Source organism: Molossus molossus, unplaced genomic scaffold, assembly GCF_014108415.1.
Source record: "Molossus molossus isolate mMolMol1 unplaced genomic scaffold, mMolMol1.p scaffold_m16_p_10, whole genome shotgun sequence".
In the NCBI taxonomy this organism is placed as follows: Eukaryota; Metazoa; Chordata; class Mammalia; order Chiroptera; family Molossidae; genus Molossus; species Molossus molossus.
In genome coordinates this window covers 50,155,696-50,180,330 of record NW_023425345.1, presented here as the reverse complement: position 1 = coordinate 50,180,330, position 24,635 = coordinate 50,155,696, and the positions used below count along the sequence as shown (strand labels likewise).

Below are 24,635 nucleotides of genomic sequence, written 5' to 3'. Positions count from 1 at the left end.
TTGTAACAGCGGATGAAATGATTCCCCTTTTTAAAGAGCCCTCTCTCCCTCCACCCTCAGCGCCCCTGTCCTTGGCATGTTTTGTATCAGCGATCATTCTGAACTGTACATAATTTATGTTGCAAGAGGCAAAGGGCAAATTTTGGATTTTGCTTCTTCCAAGTTTGTTTTTAAACGACAAATAAAAAGAGAACATTTTAAATACAAGCGGCTCCGTCCCGTCACCCTCGCCGTCTGCGGGTCTGCGGGATCCGTAAGGTCCAGGGGATGGGGAGGGCGGTTACCAGGCCAGGCCGCAGCGGAACAGTGAGCTGCGCGCCTTCCGCCCTTGGCTGGCAGTGGTCTTGACGCAAGCGGAAGTGAAGTGGCGTCCTGGTACCGGATGTGGGGCGGGACCTGCCCCTTCCCCAGCGAGCTTCCTAAAGCGAACGCAGCCTGCGGGTACCTCCTGCTATGGAGACGGTGAGGGGCGCGGAAGGGCGGGGGGCTCTGGAGCCTGAGCCCGTTTAGGGACCTGGGAGGTCTGGGCAGGGGCAGGTGCTGGTGCCCAGCAAACAAAAAGCCAGGTGCCTGTTCTGTTTGTGACCCTGCTCCTCTGGGCTATTCTCCTGGGATTGGGCCGCGCTGTGCCTGCCTTCCGCCCGCCGTACTCAGCCCTAACCGGCAAGTGACACCAGGCTTCCTCTTTAAATCCCTCGCACACCCTGGCGATCTCCGGACACCTTTCGTCTTAGCGTCTCAGGCCCCTCAGAGGTTGTGATTCGACTTTCATGAGAGAGGCGGGAGAGGGGGAGTCCGAGGGACCCCCATTTGCAGGTATTACCTGGCCCTGATTGTCTGAGTATGATAGTTCCTGCAATGCCTGGCTGGAGGGACATCTGAAAGACTTTTATACTGCCTCAAGATGTCCAATGGGGTCACATTCCTTTAATACGACTGAAAAGTGGGGGTTCCCTGAAGGAGGGATTGTTCCGTGGTAGAGGCTGCCGTGTCCCTGGACAGTGTTAGGTCATGCCCAGCTCTGCAATTCTAAGCAAGCGGTTTGGCATAACTCATTCTTGGCGAGCAGGCATTGACCAGTTGTGGCAGGTCCCTATCATCCTCCCTGAGATGCTGCAGACTGACTGCTACAGTGACCCACCCTGACACTCAGGAGCTTTTTCTAGCACTCTGGAACCCTTCCCATTAACTTAACTCTAAGCGTTTTTAACCATGTATCCACTGTCAGGCAGAGTAATTCTTCCTATCTTGGTTTTTATCCTCTGCTACTATAGTTGTGTACAGGCTGCAGGTTCACCTTTCTTTGGGTCAGTTACCTGCCTAGAGTAATTATTTTGCTGCATACTTTCTCTACCTGCAGAGAGGTCATGTCCCTCAGGTTATAAAGAAGAAAATAGACCAAAGTGGTAAAGTGATTTGCAATTGGTCACCTAAGCAAGAGAGTTGGTTCTTACAGACTGAAAGAATTTTGAGCATGAATAAGAGGTCTGCTTCCATAAATTCAAAATGACACACCAGTTTTTACTTATAAATGTATCACAGTTTATAAAGTATTTTTATATAGATTTTCTAATGTAACCCTCACACTATTACACACTGGATTAGATTCTTGGGATATAAATTGTTTTTTTGTTTTTAAAAAAAAAAAAGAGGAAACCCCTGCTTTGAAAATGCTCAGCCTAACTGGAGTGGGGGTGAAGGCAAGCCAGTGACAGCTGTTATTTAAGGTAGACTATAATAAATGCTATAATCAGGATTCAAACAAAGGACTGTGGAAGCACAGGGAAGGGAAAGATTACTGTGAACCTGAGAGAGGGCATTGCAGGCTGAGAGAACAGTGTAAGCAAGGACATAGAAATTGGGGTATGTAGAGAGTAATTGGGGATGAGCCAGTTGCTTAATGTTGCAGGAGTTTTGGATTTTGGGGGGTGGAAAGGCTGGAAAAGTAGACTGAGGTCAGGTTGAAGGTAGTGCGTACCTAAGTTTGATCTTTATTTTGTAATAAGAGAACCCATGAAGACTTATGAGGAAAGCAGTGGGTGTGCTCTAAGAATGTTCTTAACAGCTTTCTGTAAATGGATGGATCTTCAAAAAGTAGTGAGCCCTGGCTGTTTTGGCTCAGCGGTTGGAGCGTCAGCCTACAGACCAGAGAGTCCTGGGTTCAGTTCCCGCTAGGGGCGCGTACCAAAAAAAAATAGTGAGTTCCTGGTTGCTTGAAATGATAGTCCCTCCCAATCATGAGATGCTTGGCAAAAGAACTTGATGACAGCATGAAATAATTGAAGAAGAGATAGATTTAGGACAGGGAGACCAATGTAGAGAATATTGTAGAAGTGAAAGGTGAAAGCTTAAGTTAAAGCTGTGAAAGTTTAAAGGAGAGAAATGGATTTGAGGCATTTCTGACATATCAATTTAGCTGATAGATGTTAAGGACAAGTTTAGGTCATGTCTGCTCTGTGGTTCTAAGAGACATGTTGGCATAGCTCATTCTTGGAGGAATCAAGACTGCAGTTTTTAAGTATCAAACTTAAAAAGTATCAAAAACAAAGACGGGAAGAATTGCAGTAAGGATAATAGGATTGGAGGGACATTTACTGTTCTATATTTTATTTTTTATTTATTGTTTTTTCTTTAGAGAGAGAGAAAGGGAGAGGGAGAGAGAAATAGAAACATCGATGAGAGAGAACATCGATTGGCCGCCTCTTGCATGCCTCCCACTGGGGATTGGGCCCACAACCTGGGCATGTGCCCCGACTGGGAATCAAACCAGCAATCTCGGTGCATGGGTCAATGCTCAAACACTGAGCCACACCGGCCAGGCTGTTCTATTTTGTATTGAGGCATGTGAGGAGTCTCTGTGACATCTGTGGTTGTCCAGCACACAATTGGAAATGTGGATCGGGAGATGGAATGAATTGTGAGTCTATGTCTCAGATCTAGCCTGTGCCTCTGTACTAATAGTACAGTAGTACATAGTACAGTAGTACTTTCTCAGGCCCCCTCTGTTATTAAAAGTAGAGGAGAATGAACATACCCTACTCCTGTGCGGAGAAATAGGCAAAAAGATAAAGTCATATTCAGTTGTGTCTACTCTCTTCTGTAGGTATCTGTATCTCTATTTAGCTGGATGTCTCTTTTTTCTCTCTGTAACTTAGTCTTAGGTCTTTTTCTTTTTGTTAATCCTCACCCGAGGATATTTTTACATCGATTTTTAGAGAGAGTGGAAGGGAGGGAGAGAGAGAGAAACATTGACATGAGAGAGAGACATCAATCAGTTGCCTCCCACACAACTCCAGCCAGGGCTGGGGATCAAACCTGCAAGCCAAGTACATGCCCTTGACTGGGAATCGAACCCGAGACCCTTCGGTCCACAGGCCAACGCTCTAACCATTGAGTCACACTGGCCAGGGCTAGTCTTAGGTCTTTGTTCATGTTAGTGTGCATCATTATCAATTTGAAAGTTTAAAAAAAAAACAATATTTAGAACCCCATGTGAGATGGTATAGGGGATACAGATAAGTATAAGATAGTTCCAGGATTCCAGGAATTTATCATCTGTTTGGATAGATAATGAACAAAATAACTGTAGCACAGTGCAGTATGTAAATATTATATGATGGATACAATAATTTCTACAAGTAGCTGTTTCTATGTATAGAGATCTTTGTGAGACTGTTATATACCATGTGTGCATCTTTGTGTTTTTAATTGATTTGAGAGAGAGATTTGTTGTCCCATTTATTTATGCATTTATTGGTTAATTCTTGTATATGCCCTGACTGGGGATTGAACCCGTAACCTTGGTGTATCAGGACGATGCTCTAACCAACTAGCTACCCGGCCAGAGCCCCCATGTGTGTATCTTTAGCACTGAACAGCCAGCCCTCTCTCCCACTTATAAGTGATGAGGCTGCTATTCCAATAGCCTTGCCAAAATGCCAGGCCAAATTGATGGTCCTATGCAGCCCAGAGAAGGAGATTATCCTCCTCCCCCCCCTTCCCCCTACTCTGGCCCATTGGGACAGGGAAGTTTAGGGCTGTCCTGCCAACTTGACCCTGATGACCAGTCAGCTTCCCAGATTCAAGCCAAGGCCTTTAACTTCATATTACTATAGCAGCTTTGTAGATGAAGTATGACTTTAAGTTAGTTTGGGGATATTACCCAAAGCAAATAGAGTCAAATTGTTTATTCCAGTGGATGAAAATTATGACCCCTCCTGCGTTCTAAATGTTCCCACTTGAGGGAACATAGAAATGGTTCTTAAGTTTTCTCTGTATTCAAAGCACTCTCTAATCTCAGACTGTCATGGGCAAGGAAACTTGGAAAACCAGCATCCTCAGGGCTGTGGCTGCCTTCCACTCACAAGGGTGCTGAGAGAACTCAGGTCCCTCATTTCAGAATATTTGTGCTGCTCTTCTGCCCCTCAGTCATTCAAGTTTTGACTCTCTGACAGTCAGCTGCTGGAATCCTTCCCAGACTAGCCCTCTCAATGGGAAAGTGTATGTCTATGATTTCAGTGCCCACAGTTTTGCTTAGTGAGTGTTTGGGGGAAAAGCAGTATTGTCTCTGGCTTCTGTGTTTTTATAAGGTAGACCTGTGAGAATCTTGTGGGGCCAGCCCTAAACTCAGATTTTTTTAGTCTAAGCTTTTAAGACCTGATGTTTCATTGGGCAATGTAGTATGTAAGGACATGAGCTTTGGAACCACATAGGTCTGTGTTCAAATCACTGTACCACCCTTACCAGCCGTGTGACCTTGGACAGGTTGCTTAATATTTCTTGGATCTCAGTTTCCTAATCTGTGAAAATAAGGCTAACAGTAGTATTTACCTCAGGGTTGTTAAGAAGATTAAATGAGATAATATAGCATGTTAAGGGAAGTTGTCAGTTCACCAGCCCTTCTCCTAATGCTAGGATAAGATGAATGGAGCCTAGGATTGCCTGAATCTTTGTTTTTCTTGTCTCTCCAGGTCACTTCTTCAGATAGCTCCCCAGCTCTAGAAAATGAGTATCCTCAAGGTAAGTGTACTGAAGAAATAAACTGGGTATGAAAGCAATAGCCCAACCCTAACTTCAACAGTTTTTTTGAACCTCTCCCAGAGTCCCCCTGGGAAAACAAAGCTGGGCCAGATAATGTACGAAACCATACAAACCAGGAACAATAAGTTGGTAAGATCACCAAGGAATAAATTTTGGGGAGGGTATGAATAATTAATATCTGCAGTATTAAAACTAAAACCATCTGAGAAATTTTTGAGGTACAGGGAAACTTCCACAGGCAACTCTAGGCTGGCTAACCAGGTTTTAGAAGTCCTTGGTATTTTATGAGTAGCCCAGAAATTATGCCACTAGGATTTTATCATCTAGCAAGCTCAGTAAAGCCACTGAGCGGACACAGAAATTATAGAAAGGCCTTGAAAGCTCTTAGAACTAATCTAGAAATAGAGGTACTAAGTCCTAAAATCCAGGCAATTCCAGCACCTGCCCATATACTTGGTTAGAAAGGAATGGCCCAACTCTAGGTCATCTAGAAAGAGGTAGAATTTACAGGCACCTCTGGTAAAGGATTTTCTTTTTCTTTTTTTTTTTAATCCTCATCCATGGACATTTTTTTGTACTTATCGTCAGACAGAGTGGGAGGGAGAGAGGGAGGAAGAGAGAGAGAAAGAGAAACATCGACTGGTTGCCACCTGCACAACCCCAACTGGGGACGAACCGCAACCGAGGTATGTACCCTTAGCAGAAACCAAACCCGGGACTCTCTGGTCAGTGGGCCGACGCTCGAACCGCTGAACCAAACCAGCCAGGGCTGGTAAAGGATTTTGCCCAGAATACTCTTAAGTCTTCTAAGGACACGTTTGTGGCGTTAGTACACATTTTCCCAGAGGATTGAAATATGGCCTAAGATCCTAGGACATATTATTAAGAGTCTATTAGTTCTCCACAATGATTTTTTTTAACGTTCTGATTTCATTTTGTTGGTATACAAAAAAGTTAATACATTTAGTAATATTTTGAATTATCTGGATAGCTCTTAATAATTGATTACTGCCACATGGTATCAGTGCCTATTTTACGTTTCTGAGTATATTTGCATTAACACCAAGGCCGGGGTCAAAAACTCAGACTGTCTACATAGACCAAGCAGTAATGGGTATATATGACTACAACAACCTGTAGATCTTGCCACATCTAAAAGGAGGCAGCAACTATCCAGATCTGGCCAATTGTTACTATTCCAGAATTCAGGACCTAGTTTTGTCAAATCTTATGATTTTGAAAAGAAACTAAGAATTTGGATTTCTATGTAAATCTCTAGATTTTTAAAATCTGGCAACTGAGTTATTTTTCAAACACTTGGGAAAGTCCAATCAGATGTTTGTAGGCCTATAGCCTAAGATGATAGTATTTAACTGTCAGTGTAGTGTGTTTAAGTTGATGTCAAAGACCTGTTCTTGGAGTCTGTGGGTTTTAAAATTTGAGAGACAATGGTGAGCTTTTAGTTAAAGATAATGAGTTGGATATATGCATCTACTTTCATTCCTTCACAAAAAGCCACTAAAACAAAACCACCAAAATAGGAAGACAAGAGAGGAAAGCAGACGGGTGAGTGGTAAATGACTTAGCAGACCTGAGAAAACTGAATTATAATCTAGCAGTGGGAAAAGCCAAGAAGCACTGAAGTTCTGAGACCCCCTCCTTCATTGAGTGCAGCTGGGCAACTCCCCTTTCAAACTCGGGCAAAGATTGGAGGTCTAGAGAGAGGCTCAGGCCCAGTTGAGGACTGAGCTACTGTTCTAAACACAGGAGAAATGAACGATACTTAATGCCAAGATCCCAGTCCTTTCCCTCTTCCAGTTTTCAGAATGTTGACAGAAAAGACTTCATCCTTCAAGCGTGGCATTGAATGAATAATCCTTCTCTCCAGAAGCCCCTTGAGGGGAAAGCCCTACAAACATAAGTCTTGAGTGTTCCCTATCTGAATGGCTCCCAGTCAACAACCTCACTGCCACACTTAGGGCTTCCAGTCAGCTTTAAAGACCCCGCTCTTAAAATATGGTTTGAAGTGCCCTCGGTGGTCCCTTGAATCTGTCTCTTGCTTCAACAGTGTTTGGACGCAACAGACCCCGGGTTGCCCTTTCTTCCAGCCTCTGATCACCCTCCAGCCTCTTTTCCAGTTAAAATCTTCGGAACCACCTCAGCCATCCTCAGCCTCCAAGACAAGCCAATACCTTTTTTTTTAAACCTTAACTCCTATTCCCAAATAATCATGAGCTTCCAAATTCATCAGAATTATTCCACTGAGGTGGAGGCTGCCCTCCACTGCTTGACCAACGTGTCTTTAGGCCTCTTATACCTACCTGTCTCTGGGCTTCTATTTCGACCTCAGCGATGTGGCTCTGGAGAGAGTGGGCCACTTCTTCCAAGAGTTGGCAGAGAAGAAGTAAGTTGGTGGAGAAGAAGCATGAGGGCACTGAGCATCTCTTAAAGGGGCAAAACTAGTGCAGTGGCTGTGTTCTCTTCCAGGACATGCTGAAGCCTTCCCAGGATGAGTGAGTCAAAACTTAGGATGCCATGGAAGCCACCATGGCCTCGGAGAAAACTAGAACCAGGCCCTTTTGGGTCTGCATGTCCTGGGTTCTGTCAGAGCAGACCCTCATCTCTGTGTCTTTCTGGAGAACCACTTCCTCGATAAGGAGGTGAAACTCATCAAGAAGATGGGCAACACTTGACTCATCTCCACAGGCTGGCCAGCCCCATGCTATGCTGGGCAAGTATGCCTTTGAAAAGCTCTCTCTCAAGCACAACCAGGAGCATTTGGAGCCCAGAGGCCTTTGAGGGACCCTCTGCATTCCCTTGGTGTCTGACTTTTACCTGAGCCTCTCCCTGAAACCACTAGCCATTCTTTTAACCACCCTGGTGCTCTCTCTCCCATGCATTAGACCAAATGGAAACAGTGTTTTTGCAGGGGGGGGGGAAAGTGTGTGTGTGTGTGTGTGTGTGTGTGTGTGTGTATGGTTTGAATTCTCTTTTAAACCAAGAATTACCAGACATCTAAAGATTAAAAAACATTAATCTTTGCTCCAACATTAAAAAAAAAAAAAAAAAAAGGGTAATCCAAACTGCGCCCCCATGAGAAGAAATAAAGAAAAAGCAACAGATGGAAAAAGTCAATGCATAAAGAAGAAAACTTTTAAAATTAACAATATATGCTCAGATAAAGAATATAACACCATGGCCCTGAAGACCCTGGCTGGTTTGACTCAGTGGTTGAAGCGTTGGCCTGCAGACCAGAGTCACAAGTTCAATTCCGGTCAAGAGCATGTACGTTGGTTGCGGTTCGTCCCTGGCCCTGGTCGAGGTCGTGGGGAAGGCAGCCAGTCCATGTGTCTTTCTCCCATCAATCTTTCTCTCTCCCTCTCTCTTCCCTCCTCCCTCCTCCCTCCCACTCTGTCTGAAGACGAATGGAAAAATATTCTCAGGTGAGGATTAAAAACAAAAAACAAAAAGAATATAACACCATGAAACAAATACAGGATACATTTTTTATTTTTAACTTTCAGAAAACAAAAAGGAGCTCTTGGACATTAAAAATATAGCAGCCCTGGCAGTTTTGGCTCAGTGGTTAGAGCGTCAGCCTGCGGTCCAGAGAGACCCAGGTTCGGTTCCCGATAAGGGCACATACCTTCGGTTGCAGTTTGTCCCCGGCCCTGGTTGGGTCGAGCGGGTGGCAATCACTTGATGTGTCCCTTTCACATCAATGTTTCTCTCTCTCTCTCTCTTCCTCGCTCTCCCTCCCACTCTATCTGAACAACAACAACAAAAAATGTCCTCAGGTGAGGATAAAAAAATATATAATAGCAAAATTTTTTTGATTACCTAGGAGGTTTAGAAATCAAGTTGAGGAAATCTACCAGAAGTAGAATTAAAAATCAAAGAAATGGGGAAAAAAAATCAAAGGACAGAAAGGTATATTTTTCCATTTATCATCAGATAGAGTGGGAGGGAGGGAGAGAGAGAGAGAAAAACTTCAGTGTGAGAGAGACACATAGACTGGTTTTCTCCCACATGACCTGACCAGGGCCAGGGACCGAACTACAACTGATGTCCATTCCCTTGACTGGAATCGAACTGGTGACTCACTGGTCCTCAGGCTGATGCTCTAACCACTGAGCCAAGCTGGCCAGGGCGAAAAAGATATTTTTTTTTTGTAACTTATTTTTTTTATAGATGTTTCTCATCTTACCCTCATTGACACCCTCCTCCCCTCCCCCTCACCCCATCCCCAGCTTTGTTGTCTATGTTCATTGGTCATGCATACATGCATGTCAGTTCTGTGGTTTATCTCTTCCCCCACAAACCCACCTCCTCTGAGGCTTGTCAGTCTGTACCCCACCTCTATGTCTCTGGGTTAATTTTGTTCAGCAGTTTGTTTAGTTCATTATATTCCACAAATAAGTGAGATCATGTGATACTTGTCTTTCTCTGCTTGGCTTGTTTTACTTAGCATAATACTCTCCAGGTCCTTCCATGCCATCTCAAAGGATAAGAGATCTTTCTTTCTTACAACTGCATAGTATTCCATTATGTACATGTACCACAGCTCTTTAATCTGCTCATCTACTGATGGACACTTGGGTTGTTTCCAGATCTTAGCTATTGTAAATAGTGCTGCTACGAACATAGGGGTACATATATTCTTTCTGATTAGTATTTCAGGTTTCTTAGGGTGTATTCCTAGAAGTGGGATCACTAGGTCAAATGGCAGTTCAGTTTTTCAATTTTTAACTTTTTGAGGTAATACCATAGCGTTTTCCAGAGTGGCTGCACCAGTCTGCATTCCTACCAGCAGTGTACTAGACTCCCCTTTTCTCCACACCCTCACCAACACTTGTTTGATGATTTGTTGATGGCAGCCATTCTGACAGGTGTGAGGTGATACCTCATAATTGTTTTAATTTGCATCTCTCTGATGATTAGTGATGTTGAGCATTTCTTCATATGTCTCTTGGCCATTTGTATGTCCTTTTTGGTGAGGTGTCTATTTAGGTCCTCTGCCCATTTTTTTAATTGGGTTCTTTGTCTTCCTTTTGTTGAGTTGTATGAGCACTCTATATATTTTGGAAATTAACCCCTTATCTGATGCATCATTGGCAGTTATGGTCTCCCATATAGTGGGATCCCTTTCCATTGTTTTGGGTTTTTTTTTTGGTACGTGCCCCTAGTGGGAACCGAACCCAGGACTCTGGTCCACAGGTCGACGCTCAACCTGAGCCAAACTGGCCAGGGCATCCCTTTTTGTTTTGATGGTTGTTTCTTTTGCTGTACAGAAGCTTTTTAGTTTGATGTAATTTTATGTGTTCATTTTTTTCCTTTGTTTCTCTTGCCTTAAGTATTGAGAAAGATTTTTTTTCTTATCCTCACCTGAGGAATTTTTTTTTTTTTCATTTATCTTCAGATAGAGCGGGAGGGAGAGAGGGAGAAAGAGAGAGAAACATCGATGTGAGAGAGCCACATTGACTGGTTGCCACCCACACAACCCCAACCGGGGCCAGGGATAAACTGCAACCGAGGTACGTGCCTCTAGCGGGAACTGAACCCAACACTCTTTGGTCCACAGACCAATGCTCTAACCGCTGAGCCACACTGGCCAGGGCGAGAAAGATATTTTTAAGATAACAATAGCACGGCCAGTGTGGCTCAGTGGATTGAGAGTTGTCCCGTGCACCAAGAGGTTGCTGGTTCAATTCTGGATCAGGGCACATGCCCAGATTGCAGGCTCAGTCTCTGGTAGGGGGTGTGCAGAAGGCATCCAATCAATATTTCTCTCTCACAATGTTTCTATCTTTTTGTCTCTCTCCCTCTCTCTCTAAAAAAGTCAATAAAAACATTTTTTTTTAAAGGAAACCAAATTTAAAAAAACACAAAAACGCATGAAAGAAAACCCTAAAAAGCAAAACCTTAAAGGGTCAGTCTAGGAAGTCCAATATCTAAATAACAGGAGTTACAGAAAGAGAAAAATGGCAACACTGAGCAAAGGAAATTATGAAGGAAAATCTCAAGAGCATTCCCTGAAACTGAAGGATATAACCAGTTTTTTACTGGTGGGACTCATTGAATATTCTGCACAATGGATGAAATTGACCCACCCAAATCACAATCATGAGATTTCAAAGCGTTGGAAACAAAGAGAAGATCCTGAGTCTCCAGAGTGGAAAAAACAAGTCACATACAAAGAATCAGAGTTGCCTCAGACTCTCAGCACGCCGGAAGCTAGAAGGCAATGGAGAATACCTTCAACATCTTGCAGGAAAATAAATTCTAACCTAGAATTCTGTATCCATCCAAATTCTAAATCAGAGATGAGTGTAAAATAAAAATATCTGCAGGCTGCAAGGTCTCAAAATATTACCTCTCCTTCAACCTTTCTCAGGAAGCTACTGGAAGATATGCTCCACCAAAATAAAGGAGTAGTCAAAAAGATGAATGCATGGCATACAAGTCACAGGGAGCCCTGGCTGGTTTGGCTTAGCAGTTAGAGTATCAGTTGCCCACCGAAGGCTCATGGGTTTGACTCTCTGTCAAGGGCAGGTACCTGGAGCCCAGCTTTTGTGGCTCAGTGGTTGAGCATGGACCCATGCACCAAGAGGTCGCTGGTTCAATTCCTGGTCAGGGCACATGCCCAGGTTGTGGGCCAAATCCCTAGTAGTGGGCATGCAGAAGGCAGCCAATCGATGTTCTCTCTCATCGATGTCTCTCTCTCTCTCCCTCTCTCCCTTCCTCTATCTCTAAGAAAAAAAGGGCAGGTACCTGGGTTGCAGGTTCGATCCCTGGCCACAGTCGGGGTCATACGGGAAGCAACCAATTGATCTCTCTCTCCCTCCCTCCCTCCCTTCCACTCTATCTAAAAATCAATGGAAAAATATTTTTGGGTGAAGACTAATAACAACAAAAAGAGACACAGGGAGAGCCAATACAGGAGGTCGTGAAAGGGGTTTCCTTGATGACGGTGAAGGAAGATCTCAGGATGACAGCAGTGCACACCAGGCAAACCAAACCAGATTTGAGCAGATCAGAAGGCCCAAGAGAGACTTCTCTGTAGTGTTTTTGTTCATTTGTTTGTTTGTTTGATTTTTGTTAATCCTCACCCGCGGATATTTTTCCATTTATTTTTTTTTTAGAGAGAGTGGGAGGGAGGGAGGAGAGAAGGGGAGAGAGAGAAACGTAGATGTGAGAGAGATGCATCATTGGTTGCCTCCTGCACACACTCCTACCGGGGCCAGGCATCAAACCTGCAACCCAGGTATGTGTCCTTGACCGGGAATGGAACACAAGAACCTCTAGTCCATAGGCTGACACTCTGACCACTGAGCCAAACCAGCCAGGGCGCTTCTGAACTTCTTAAAAGGAGATTTAAAGAATTAGTAGAGAGTTTGGGGGTTGAATTCACTAAAAATGCTATACATAGAGAAGTAAGCAAATGAAGGAACAGTAGTTATTAACTGGAAGGAAAATAAAGTTGTGAAAGAAAGGAAAAACAGACTTTACTGTTTGGCTTAGCTCTGAATAACGAATATTCAGTCAAAATTATTTAAATATTGATGTAACCAACACTATATTTTAACTTCTAGAAGAATGAAGGGATGGGTGGTGCATGTTTGTAATGGGGTCCTGGTAGAAAAGGGAACTAAAAATTTTCATCTTCCTCCCTGGCTGGTTTTGCTCAGTGGTTAGAGCATCAGCCTGCGGTCCAGAGAGACCCGGGTTCGGTTCTAAGGGCACGTACGTTGGTTGCAGTTTGTCCCCAGCCCTGGTTGGTCGTGTGGGTGGCAACCACTCAATGTGTCCCTTTCACATCTATATTTCTCTCTCTCTCTTCCTCTTTCTCCCTTCCACTCTATCTGAACAAAAAATGGAAAAATGGCCCTGGCCGGTTTGGCTCAGCGGTTGGAGCGTCGGCCTGTGGTCCAGAGAGACCCGGGTTCAGTTCCTGCTAAGGGCACGTACCTCAGTTGCAGTTTGTCCCCGGCCCTGGTTGGGTTGTGCGGGTGGTGGCCACTCGACGTGTCCCTTTCACATCGATGTTTCTCTCTCTCTCTCTCTCCCTCCCACTCTATCTGAACAAAAAATGGAAAAATGTCCTCGGGTGAGGATTAAAAAAAAAAAAAGGGAAAATGTCCTTGGGTAAGGATAAAATAAATAAATAAAAATTCTCATCTTCCTTGGATGACAAAAGATAAATCCCAAATGTGAAAAAACGAAAAAGGAACAAAAAAGTACCAAAATAGTCAACTAAAAGAGGTCTCTTCTCTGGGTAGGGGTTATGATAGGGAAGTGGGTATCAGAGATGGCAGTTTTTCTTGACAAAATTTGTAGAACGATTTGACTCTTTAAACTGTGCACTTGTATAACTTTGATATTAAAGACAAACAAGTGGCATAGGATTAAGTGCATGAACTTTGGAATCAGGTACCTCTGTGTTTGAGTCTTGTCACTTCACTTACTAATGGTGTGAACTTGAGCATTTTATTTAACTGTTTCCACCTTTCTCATCTGAAAAATGAGGACAGTATTTGCCTTACAAATTTATTGTCAGGATTAAATGATGTAATATTTTTAAGTACACATAGCATAGTAGGGAGTGTATTTTGGGCTATTATTTTGAGGATTACTTCTCTAGTTTAGAGCAAGCAATTAAAATTAGAAGATTGGAAAGGTAAACACAGCCCTGGCCGGTTTGGCTCAGCGGTTAGAGCGTCAGCCTGCGGTCCACAGAGACCCGGGTTCGGTTCCCGCTAAGGGCATGTACCTTGGCTGCAGTTTGTCCCCGGCCCTGGTTGGGTCGTGTGGGTGGCGGCCACTCGATGTGTCCCTTTCACATCGATGTTTCTCTCTCTTCCTCTCTCTCCTTCCCACTCTATCTGAGTAAAAACTGGAAAAATGTCCTCGGATGAGGATAAAAAAAAAAAAAAAAAGAAAGGTAAACACAGCCAGAGTCTCCTAATTTTCTGGAATAGGTGGGATGATTTCTCATTCACAGGGTCATCCCAAGATGGATTCTCAGGGTGTTTTGGGCTGAGTTGCTTGAGCACTGGGCTCTAACTTCATGTTGATCTGAAATGGCCCAACTTGGACCATGATGTTCTCATCTGTGGGTCTTAGAAGAAGAATTTTAAAAAGCTTACTTTAAAAAAAATAAAAGAAGCTTACTTGCAATTTAATAAGCTTAATTACATCTTAATTGAGAAAAGATAATTTAGAATGTGCTAAATAGCCCTGGTCGGTTTGGCTCGGCGGTTAGAGCGCTGACCTGCGGTCAGAGAGACCCGGGTTCGGTTCCCGCTAAAGGCATGTACCTCGGTTGCAGTTTGTCCCCGGCCCTGGTTGGTCGTGCGGGTGGCAACCGCTCGATGTGTCCCTTTCACATCGATGTTTCTCTCTCTCTCTCTCTTTCTTTCTCTCCCTCCTACTCTACCTGAACAAAAAAATGGGAAAATGTCCTCAGGTGAGGATTAAAAAAAAATGTGCTAAATAGCCCTGGCTGGTTTGGCTCAGCGGTTAGAGCATTGGCCTATGGACCAGAGAGGCCCGGGTTCGGTTCCCGCTAAGGGCAGCACATACCTTGGTTACAGTTTGTCCCCGGCCCCTATTGAGGTTGTGTGAGTGGCAGCCACTCGATGTGTCTCTCTCACATTGATGTTTCTCTCTCTCCCTCCTTCCCTCCTGCTCTATCTGTAATAAATGCTAAAAAATAAAAATAAAATGTGCTAAATATATGAAAGGGAAAATGAGTTAAAGTGAGAAAAAAACTTCTAGACTAGAAGAGGTTAACAAAAAAGATTACAGACTTTGTGTTTTAGTCAGCCATCTTTTGCCTAAGGAACCAATAGATATAGTCTTACCTGGAAATGGAAGTCCGATGAAACTAAGGGGTTTATTCCTAATGGAACAGTAGGAACAAAACAGATAAAACAGGAAGCCTTATTTTTTTAAAAAATCATGCTCTAAATATTTGAGCAACTACAACACTTGTATTTTCTGCCTTTTTTGATTGTGTGTTTTGCTTGGAAGGAAGCTACTAATTATCCCACCCTATGCAGAGACCCCAGAATCCAACAATAGTGTGTATACTTCCTTCATGAAGTCGCATCGCTGCTATGACCTGATTCCCACAAGCTCCAAATTGGTTGTATTTGATACTTCCCTGCAGGTGAGTGAAATTCTTTTTCCTTCCCCCTTCCCTGGAGCCTCTGGTTCAATACCTCTGATCCTGTCTCATCCCAAGGGTAATATCCTTGTCCTTCTATAGGGTTGGTCTTGTGTTTTCCCCAACATACCCAACCCCTGTTCTTTTAAAGTCCTGCCCATGAATTTCCGTTTGTGAATGTATCTCTTTTGGCTACAGGTGAAAAAAGCTTTTTTCGCTTTGGTGACTAATGGTGTTCGAGCTGCCCCTTTGTGGGACAGTAAGAAGCAAAGTTTTGTGGGTAAGCAAAGTTTCTGGAACACAGTATTATTGGCATCCTGTGCTGGGCATGGAGAAAAGCTTTGAGCAATGCTGAGCACTCTTGTCTTGGCCTCTAGGCATGCTGACCATCACCGATTTTATCAATATCCTGCACCGCTACTATAAATCGGCCTTGGTAAGGAACCTTAGCCCGGTGACCAAAACCATTTTCCCTGCCCAAAGCCCATCATTCTCATTTCCTTTCTTCCAAGCAAACCACAAGGGGTTTATGAAGCAGGGAGGGCAGGTCTCAAGTTCTGTTGCTTCTGCTTCCAGGTACAGATCTATGAGCTGGAAGAACACAAGATAGAAACTTGGAGAGGTATGCAGAGAAGTGGGGGGTATGAAAGGGTAAAGGGATGGAAAGTTTCATAGGAAATGGTTTTCCATGGTGGTATTTTGTGACCTCCTTTTCCTTTCAGAGGTGTACCTACAGGACTCTTTTAAACCACTTGTCTGCATTTCTCCTAATGCCAGGTGAGTTCCAGCTACCCAGTTGTCCAGAAGAGGAACAGCCTTGCCATCAATCTAGCTAAAGCACTAGATACCCAAAGATTCAGGAGTAGAAAAGAGAAGACACTCCTCCCAAACACACACGTGTACGCACACACACAGCTCCCCTCCCCTCTCCCAATGACCAGTTTTCATTTATGAACACACTCTAAGGAGCTACTTAACCACCTTCAGGCCCAGCACTGTGGAACTTACCGTTATCCCTCACCTTCTCACAGCTTGTTTGATGCTGTCTCTTCATTAATTCGAAACAAGATTCACAGGCTGCCAGTTATTGACCCAGAATCGGGCAACACCTTGTACATCCTCACCCACAAGCGCATCCTCAAGTTCCTCAAATTGTTTGTAAGTGCTCCCCAGCCATTTTTACTTCTTATATACTCGGTTGGAAGGGTTTCCACGGGTGATATTGGGAGGAAGAGGGCTTGAAAATCAAGGTGATGGTTCCTTCCTCAGATCACTGAATTCCCCAAGCCAGAGTTCATGTCTAAGTCTCTGGAAAAGCTACAGATTGGCACCTATGCCAACATTGCTATGGTCCGCACTACCACCCCCGTCTACGTGGCTCTGGGCATCTTTGTACAGCACCGAGTCTCAGCCCTGCCTGTGGTGGATGAAAAAGGTGAGAGGTTGGGCAGAAGGAGAAGGAGGGCTCCAGGGAAGTCAGGGTGGCTCTGGGAAAATCTACCCCATAAACTCAGCCAGGAGGGTGATTCGGTGGGCAGGGGGAGTCTTAGATACCAGACCTTCCTTGCTGAGCTGCCTCTGTCCCCCTAGGGCGTGTGGTGGACATCTACTCCAAGTTTGATGTTATCGTGAGTGATTATGGAGGGACTGGGAGGTAGGGAAGGGGTGGAATGTTGAATGTGGAAAGGGAAAAGAAGAGAGTCTTTTGGGGACATAAGGGTTTTAAGAAGCTTCCAAGCTTTCAAATCTTATTTGAAAAGGAATCAACTGAGCTGGATGTGGCCTTTGGGCATGGCTGACAACAGCCTTAAATCCCTCTGGTGTTGGTGGGCTCAAGTTTGGGGGCTGGCTCCCTTGCTTCTCTGCAAGCACCTTCCCCTTTCCCTCAAGAATCTGGCAGCAGAAAAGACCTACAACAACCTAGATGTGTCTGTGACCAAAGCCCTGCAACATCGATCACATTACTTTGAGGGTGTCCTCAAATGCTACCTGCACGAAACTCTGGAGACCATCATCAACAGGCTAGTGGAAGCAGAGGTAGGGAGACCAGCGACCCAAAAGGAGCTGAGGTTTGGCAAGGAGGGGAGTGCTTGAAGGACTCCCTGTGAAGTTGGTACTAAACATCCCTTCCTCCCTTGTTGCTCTCTGCAGGTTCACCGACTTGTAGTGGTGGATGAGAATGATGTGGTCAAGGGAATTGTCTCCCTGTCAGACATCCTGCAGGCCCTGGTGCTCACAGGTGGAGAAAAGCCCTGAGCTAGGGGAAGGGGTCAGGCAGCAACAAGGGTTATCCCACTCACTGCCTGCACAAAGCTCTGGGAACCACAGATGAAACCTTGAGAGAATTGTGACCATTCCCTGCCCAGGAAACCCCTACCCTTCTACCTGGGAGCCAGGAAAGGTGAGGGAAGGAAGGAGAATGGATTTCTAGCTGTCCTTTCCTCACGTGCACTTGAGGAAAACTTTCAGCCTAGCCCATTGTAGCCCCTGTCCTCTTAGACATAACCCCCATTCTGGGTGAACTATGAGCTCTGTGCCCCTCGGACAAATTCTGATCTCTAAGAGATCCCATACCTCACCCAGCCTTTATCTCTGCCTCTGACTGCCTCCACCCTAGGATAATAGCACAACTCTTCATAAAAATATTTTTATTCATCTTGTTTCATGCTGTATGGAGGAGGCTGAGTCCATTTAGTAACATTTCTTCCTATCATGGGAGTGGGGAGGAGCATAGGGAGGAAGGCCTTTGGGTTCCTGTGCTATATTCATGTGAAGAGAGGTGGGCTAGGTGGGGGAGGGTGGCAAAGTGGTTGGCTGAGGTTATTGCTTTTCGTGGCAAGCCTAATTAAAATTACAGGAACCTCTTTGTGGTATTGCAGTGTTTGTTTTTGTAGTTGATAAACAGTTACTGCTCCAACCTTCCTACTTCATATGGCTTCTTCAATTCAATAACAACAATAATAACATACACTTGATAGAAAACTGTCAGTCACCATTCTCAGTGCTTGACATATATTAATTCATTTGCTCCTCAGAACAATAATAGATATTATTCCAGTTTTATAGATTTAAAAGATATGAAGGCACTGAAAAGCTAAGAAACTAGCCCAAGGCCACATAGCTAGTAAAAAGTAGAGCTAGGATTTGAACCCAGTCTGGCTCCAGAGCTCATGTTCTCTATTACTGTATTAGACTTAACTACCTTTCTAAATCTCTGTTTATAACCATTCCCACCCTATTCCCTGTAGTCCTCCTATTACCCCCATTTTCTCCTCTGCCTGGACCATAACTGATACCACAGGTAAATCACATAACTGTGTTAGTTCTCCAGAAAGTAGACTATCTCCTTTAGGCAGAGAAACATGCCACCATCAGAAGGTTCGACTCTGTATTTGGATTTTGCTGAACTAACACTATCTTTGAACCTGCAAATCCTGTGTGATTCTTCAAGATGAGAATGAGCAGGAGGGTATGCAGTGGGGGAGCCGCAGGACTATGGTTATCCCATCAGACCCTTTCCCTGTGCTGAAACCATAGGGTCCAAGACAGTAGTCAACACCAAATAGTATAAGGACATCTAGACTGTTGGGTACGAGCAAATTCTGGATACCATCTCACCACTGTGGCTAGCACGATACCATTTCCGCCTTGGGTACTAAGACCACGAGCAGTTTCAGAGGAACACTTTGCCCCTACCTGCACTGTGCCTAAGAATCCTAATGAACCCAGCCATACCATACAGGTCCCTCCAAACTAGGCTTCCTGATGGAACATAGGGAAAGCATCAAGGCAGCTTTCAGTGCTACATCATGGCTTTGAAGAAGCCCCTGCTTCTGCATTCTCCTCTTCCCAGCTCTCACAGCACATTCCGAGACTTGAAGGAGGGAGGCATTCCAAGTTATTAGAATTAGGGTATGTTTATATGTGTGGGGGCGAGTGCATGGAGGAAAGGACAGATGCCTCCTTGTGTCACATTCCATCACGAAGTGGGGTTTGTCTAGGGAGGAGGCAAGGGCTTTAAAAAGCCTTGGGACTCTGGTGGGACCTGGGTGGAAGGAAGCACCTTCAAGCAAAGAGCCATCAATTAGGGCAGCTGGTAGGTGTAAAGCGGGGACGGGTCAATGGATGGGATAGGGGATGTATGGGTTCTCTTTATTTTCTTTATTGATTTTAGAGAGAGGACGGGAGAGGAAGATGGAAACATTGATGAGAGAGAACACCGATTGGCCACTGCCTGCATGCCCCCGCCCCCCACTGGGGATCAGGCCCACAACCTGGGCATGTGCCCTGACCTGGAATCGAACCCGCGACCTCTTAGTGTATGGGTTGATGCTCAACCACTGAGCCGTAACGGCCCGGCTATGGGTTCTCTTTAAAAGTCCATGTTAGGGAATAGGAGGCCTGTGTTCTGTTGCTGTGGTTCTCAATTATGTCAGTCTGCCCCACAACAACCCTCCTGGGCAAGGATCTGTACCCAAACGGCTGCAGGTATGTTAGTGGAAAACAAATTGGGATCTCTTGCTTCTCCCATTCCCTACTAAAACTCAACCAGTCTCAGAGTCTGAGGATGGAGCAGAAGGAAAGACAACAAAATTTGGGAGCCTCATAGCCTTCTATTCTTACCGATGCCTCTCAAGGGAGGCAAATTATCCCTTCTTCCTCAGGAACCATTGCCATACACACTCTTTTCCTCACCTCCCCACACCCCGCCCCTTCACTGGCGCTGCTGCCATGGTTGCCAGGCATGGTTGCTAAGTCTGCATAGAAGGGTTGGCGTGGGCTGTGCTGCCACTAACATTACCATGGTGAATCAGGGGACACCTGGTACAGGCTTGTGGGGGGGGGGGGGTCATGTGGATGTAAGCAACAACTCCCCAGGGCAGAATGGGCCTAAAAGGTGAGCATCTTGAGCACCACTTCAGGTGGGGGGCTGAGTGAGCTAGGCATTGTGGTGGTTGGTGGTGGTGGTGGGGAACTCTATACTAGAAAATAGGCCACTTTTATTATCTCAGTTGCTAGGGAATTGGTTTTGCCAAGGGAGCACACCGTTCCTCCTCCATCCCCTCTGAAAGGGTGCAAATGCATAAGCATCCTAGTCTGTCCTCCATAAGGCTAAGCAGAGCTGTGTGGGCACAGAACAATATGACCCCAAATTTCTGGCTTCTGGATTGTGGGAGAGAGCATGCTGCAGGGAGAGGGCTCCATGGGTGCTCAAGGACAGACATCTAGAATGGGAGTGTGGGGCATTTTCTATGGCCAAGACAGATTCCTTTGTCCTGTTGTACCTGGGCTGCAGTTAAGGGGATGGGGGTCATGCTTTTTGAGCTTAGGGAAGGTAGCCTCCCCCCCCCCAGTCACACAAAAGCTGCATGAAAGCCACCGCCTCCTCCCTCCACACGGAAGCTGGTTACTCATCTCCTCTCTGCACCCGAATGCCACTGCTGCTAAAAATAGCCCCCCAGCCTGGGCCAGCCCCTCCTGCACCCCAACCCCATGGAAACCAGCAAGAGTGGCAGACAGAGACCTTGAGTTCCATTTCCATCACCTCCCTGTCGGAGAAACTGAAGTCGGAGGCAGGAAGTCAAGGGCAGAACTCTGGTGGTCAAGCACCCTGACAAGCAGGGGAGTGAAGGGTTAAAATGGCAGGAAGGTTGAAGAAATGGAAACAGGGAGGGGTCACTGTCAGCTTGGCAAGAATAAGAAGTCCCCTGCCCACTCCTGCAGGTTCCATCAGGCTTGGGGGACATGAGCCGTGGGAAGGGGCTCCCAATCCCGGGCCCAAGGGGGCGGTCTTGCACATGGGGGAGGTAGCAGCGCAGAGCCGTCCCCGCCATGTCACATGCGCTCACACACACACAGACAGGCACACACGTGTACCAGGGTATATATAGTCCCCAGTTGCTGGGCCCGCCGCTCTGCAGTGGGCGCCGGCTTCCTGGGCTGGGAGGGGGCTTTCGGGGTGGGTGGGAGGGTGGGGGGCCAGGGTGGGGTGGGGCAGGATGCTGGATGGCCATCTATTCTCCGAGGGGCCGGACAGCCCCCAGGAGCTCCAGGATGAGGAGTCTGGAAGCTGCCTCTGGGTGCAAAAATCCAAGCTGCTGGTGATCCAAGTGAAGACTATTTCCTGTCATTATAGTCGCCGCGCCCCTCCTCGACAGTCCATGGACTTCCAAGCCAGCCACTGGGTCGGCGGGCCCCAGAGCCGCACGTGAGTGAAGGAGGGGTGAGGGGAAGAGAGTGGTAGGGCGGTTATGCGGTTACGGACTGCCCCCAGGCACCAGCCAGCGCTGCTGGACCCCCTTCTCTTTCCACGCATCCCCCACCCAACCCAAGAGCTAGGACCTGGCCCACCCCAAGGGTTGTTTGGGGAAACAGGAAAGGATGTGAGTAGGGCTGGAGGTAGATGGGGCAGTCTCTGTTAAAGTGTGGATGGAGAGATGGTGAAGAATCCCGCTTCGACTTCAGCCCCAACATGTGTGCACGTGCACACACACTCATACACACACCTCCACACCGCTGTCCAAAGTGGTCTGCAGTGCTCCTAGCTCCCCAGACCTCGGCTCCCTTCCCCCACAAACTGCTCACCTGGGTTCCTGCTCATTGTCCCAGGTGTGGGCTGCGCCCGGGATCCCCTGAGCCGCCTCCCCGCCGGCCCTGGACCTCCAGGGTGTTACAGGAGGCGACCAACTGGCGATTGGGGCCCCCAGCCGAGGCCCGAGCCCGGGAGCAAGAGAAAAGGAAAGCGGCATCGCAAGAGCGGGAGGCCAAGGAGACCGAGAGAAAAAGGCGCAAAGCTGGTGGGGCCCGAAGGAGCCCCCCTGGTCGTCCCCGCCCGGAGCCTCGAAACGCCCCTCGGGTGGCACAGCCTGCAGGGCTCCCAGCTCCATCACGGCCTGACCGCCTGGGGCCGGTGGGGCGACCACCCCGTCCATCTGGTCAGCCGCAGAACGACCCAAGGGTGGCATGGGCAGGGCCCTGGGGAGGTCGCAGGCCAGGCCCCCCCAGCTATGAGGCTCACCTGCTGCTGAGAGCTGGGACGGCCCCACGACGCCGTTGGGACCGCCCGCCACCCTATGTGGCTCCACCTTCTTATGAAGGCCCCCACAGGACTTTGGGGACTAAAAGAGGTCCTGAACCTTCCCAGGCGCCCATCTCATCAGCCCCTGCTCAGACTCCAGCCAGGACAGAGGGAGGGTGTACAAAGAAAAGGCTGGATCCTCGGATCTACCGGGACGTCCTAGGGGCTTGGGGTCTCCGGCAGGAGCGGGGTCTCTTGGGGGGATCCCCGGGCTGTGGAACAGCCAGGCCTAAGCTGGAGCCCCGCAAGGGAGCTGCGGAGAAGAGTCTGGGGCTGGCTGCTGCTGGCCGGAACAGTGGTCACTCCCAAACCGAAGTGGCTGGGAGGCCAGGCACAGCGACAGCTCCTGTGGGGTCTGCAACTGCGGCTCCCAGCCCCCCGCGTCCGGTTCCCAGATCCAGGTCCTATCTCAAGGGCTCTGGGGAAGGGAAGGAAGGTAGAGAACAGAGCTGGCTCCCCAAATCCTGGATTCCCTCCCTTAAAAAGCAGCCACCACGGCATAGCCAGACCCTCCCCAGACCCTGGGCTCCAGGAGGCACGGGATGGAGAGAGTCCCTGGGTCATAGAGAGGGGGCCGGACCCGAAATCTTGGAGGGTTGGAAGACGACCCGCCACGCCCACACCCTGCCCCGCAGTTCCCGCGGCCCAGCTCGCGGAGAAGGTGTCTTTGTCATTGACGCCACGTGCGTGGTGATAAGGTCCCAGTATGTCACGACCCCTCGAACCCAGCATGTGCAGCTTTTGCCGGCTGGGGTACCACGCATTGTGGGGGGTGCCCCCAGCCAACCGAAGTCCAACAGGGAGGAAGGCGAGGGGGTCGCTGGTTTTCCTTCCCCTTGCCAAAAGCTGCTGTTGAGCAGTCGCCTTTCACACCAGCCATATGGGGGGCGCGGGTTCGAAGCTAAGGGCAGGAACCCCTCGGATTCCTCATTGGAGGAGCGAGCCTCCCGCATCTTGGGGCTCCCGGTGGGCGAAGTAAACCTGCAGGACGCCCCCACGCTGCCAGGTAGCCCAGAGCACTCAGCCTTAGGCACAGAGACTTCGGGAGGCGCCAGTAGTGCTGAGGGTTCGAGGGAAGTGTCGGGGGTCCCACGGCACGCGGGCCGGAGCTGGGCGCGGATCCCGGGGCCCTACGCGGGGGCCCTGCGGGAAGCCGTGTCCCGCATCCGCCGCCACACCGCTCCAGACTCGGACTCAGACGAAGCTGCGGAGCTCAGCGTCCACAGCAGCTCTTCTGATGGAAGCGACACAGAAGCCTCGGGCGCCTCCTGGCGGAATGAGCGGACCGGGTCCCGGGAAGGCGGGAAGACAGCACAGCCAAGCGATGGTATCCGAGAGATTCTAGATGCCATCAGCCGAACCGAGGAGGTCCTCTTTAGGGAGAGGGATCCTAAGAGGACCCCACAGGAAAATAGGGAGAGACAGTAAGAGGCCCATTGTATTTGTGTGCCCCAACCCACTCGTCCTTGGGCCCACTGGTTCCCTTTTTCCTCGTAGACTTCCTTGTACCCCTTACTTATATTGGTTCCAATACCCCAAATACAAGCCGCCCAAATGAAAGGAAAGGGAACACATGCTGATTGGTGATTTAAACACACACACACACACACACACACACACACACACACACACACACACACAACAGGAGAGGTGAGAGTGAGCAGTAGACTTTAATGTCTGCTCCTTTCAGGTCACACCGCTTTCAGGGGTGGCTGCACTGGGTGTAGAGTTAAGCATAGAAACCTGGCCTAGAGGCCAGGAAGGTAGGGATAATATAGTCATGGGAGGGCAACTTCAGGGTAGGGTCCCTGAGCAGGAGGGAGAAAGTGATGGAGAGGCTTTGGACTGAGGTGAACGGGTGACAGTGAAGTCCTTAGCAGAAGAGGAAGGGGTCCAGAAGCAACCAGCAAAGCAAGATGGCTCACTTTGATGTCACAAGTCTTGGGTTCCAATCCCATCTCTGACACTATGTACTGGGGCACCTTAGGCAAGTCACTCTCCCTTTCCAGTCCTCCTATTAGGTAAAATGAGGGAATTCTAAGGTCCATTCCTGCCTTTGGGAAAGCTTTTGTCTCATCTTCCCTTTCTTAAGTCAAGAAAGAGTTAGGAATAGCTGAACAGAGTCTGAAGGTCCCTGGGTGGCTTCATTGTCACCTGCACTCATCCTTAATTCAAGAGACTTTCCAGGGTTTACAGAAGAGCTCAGTTAATAGGCAAGGGCTCCTATCCCAGTCTCTCAGATTTAGGTGAGGGCTACCTACCTTGTCACTGTCCCTGGCCCGTGGTGGTCCAAGCAGGAGAGTAAAGACAGACAATGAATCCACTTGGGACCTTCACAGACCTTCCCCT

General features: G+C 47.5%; 2 protein-coding genes across 6 annotated transcripts; both read left to right on the top strand.

Moving 5' to 3' along the window:
* The first annotated feature begins 395 nt into the window (after window positions 1–395).
* PRKAG1 (protein kinase AMP-activated non-catalytic subunit gamma 1) lies at window positions 396–18,072 on the top strand. Of its 5 annotated transcripts, none has more exons than XM_036252184.1 (12): window positions 396–462; window positions 4,971–5,019; window positions 15,102–15,211; window positions 15,407–15,488; window positions 15,586–15,644; window positions 15,785–15,830; window positions 15,931–15,985; window positions 16,240–16,366; window positions 16,478–16,643; window positions 16,799–16,836; window positions 17,099–17,245; window positions 17,360–18,072. In XM_036252184.1, the coding sequence occupies exons 1-12, from the start codon at window positions 454–456 to the stop codon at window positions 17,462–17,464; spliced, it is 993 nt and encodes a 330-aa protein (XP_036108077.1). In that variant the 5' UTR covers window positions 396–453; the 3' UTR covers window positions 17,465–18,072. The 5 variants fall into 5 exon arrangements, with proteins under 5 accessions (XP_036108077.1, XP_036108078.1, XP_036108079.1 ...); XM_036252185.1 differs by having other exon boundaries at window positions 408–462; window positions 15,077–15,211; window positions 17,360–18,021; XM_036252186.1 differs by having other exon boundaries at window positions 412–462; window positions 15,073–15,211; window positions 17,360–18,021.
* A 3,135-nt stretch (window positions 18,073–21,207) lies between these two features.
* On the top strand, window positions 21,208–23,714 carry DDN (dendrin). Its single transcript, XM_036250684.1, has 2 exons — window positions 21,208–21,416; window positions 21,818–23,714. The coding sequence occupies exons 1-2, from the start codon at window positions 21,208–21,210 to the stop codon at window positions 23,712–23,714; spliced, it is 2,106 nt and encodes a 701-aa protein (XP_036106577.1).
* The last annotated feature ends 921 nt before the right edge of the window (window positions 23,715–24,635 follow it).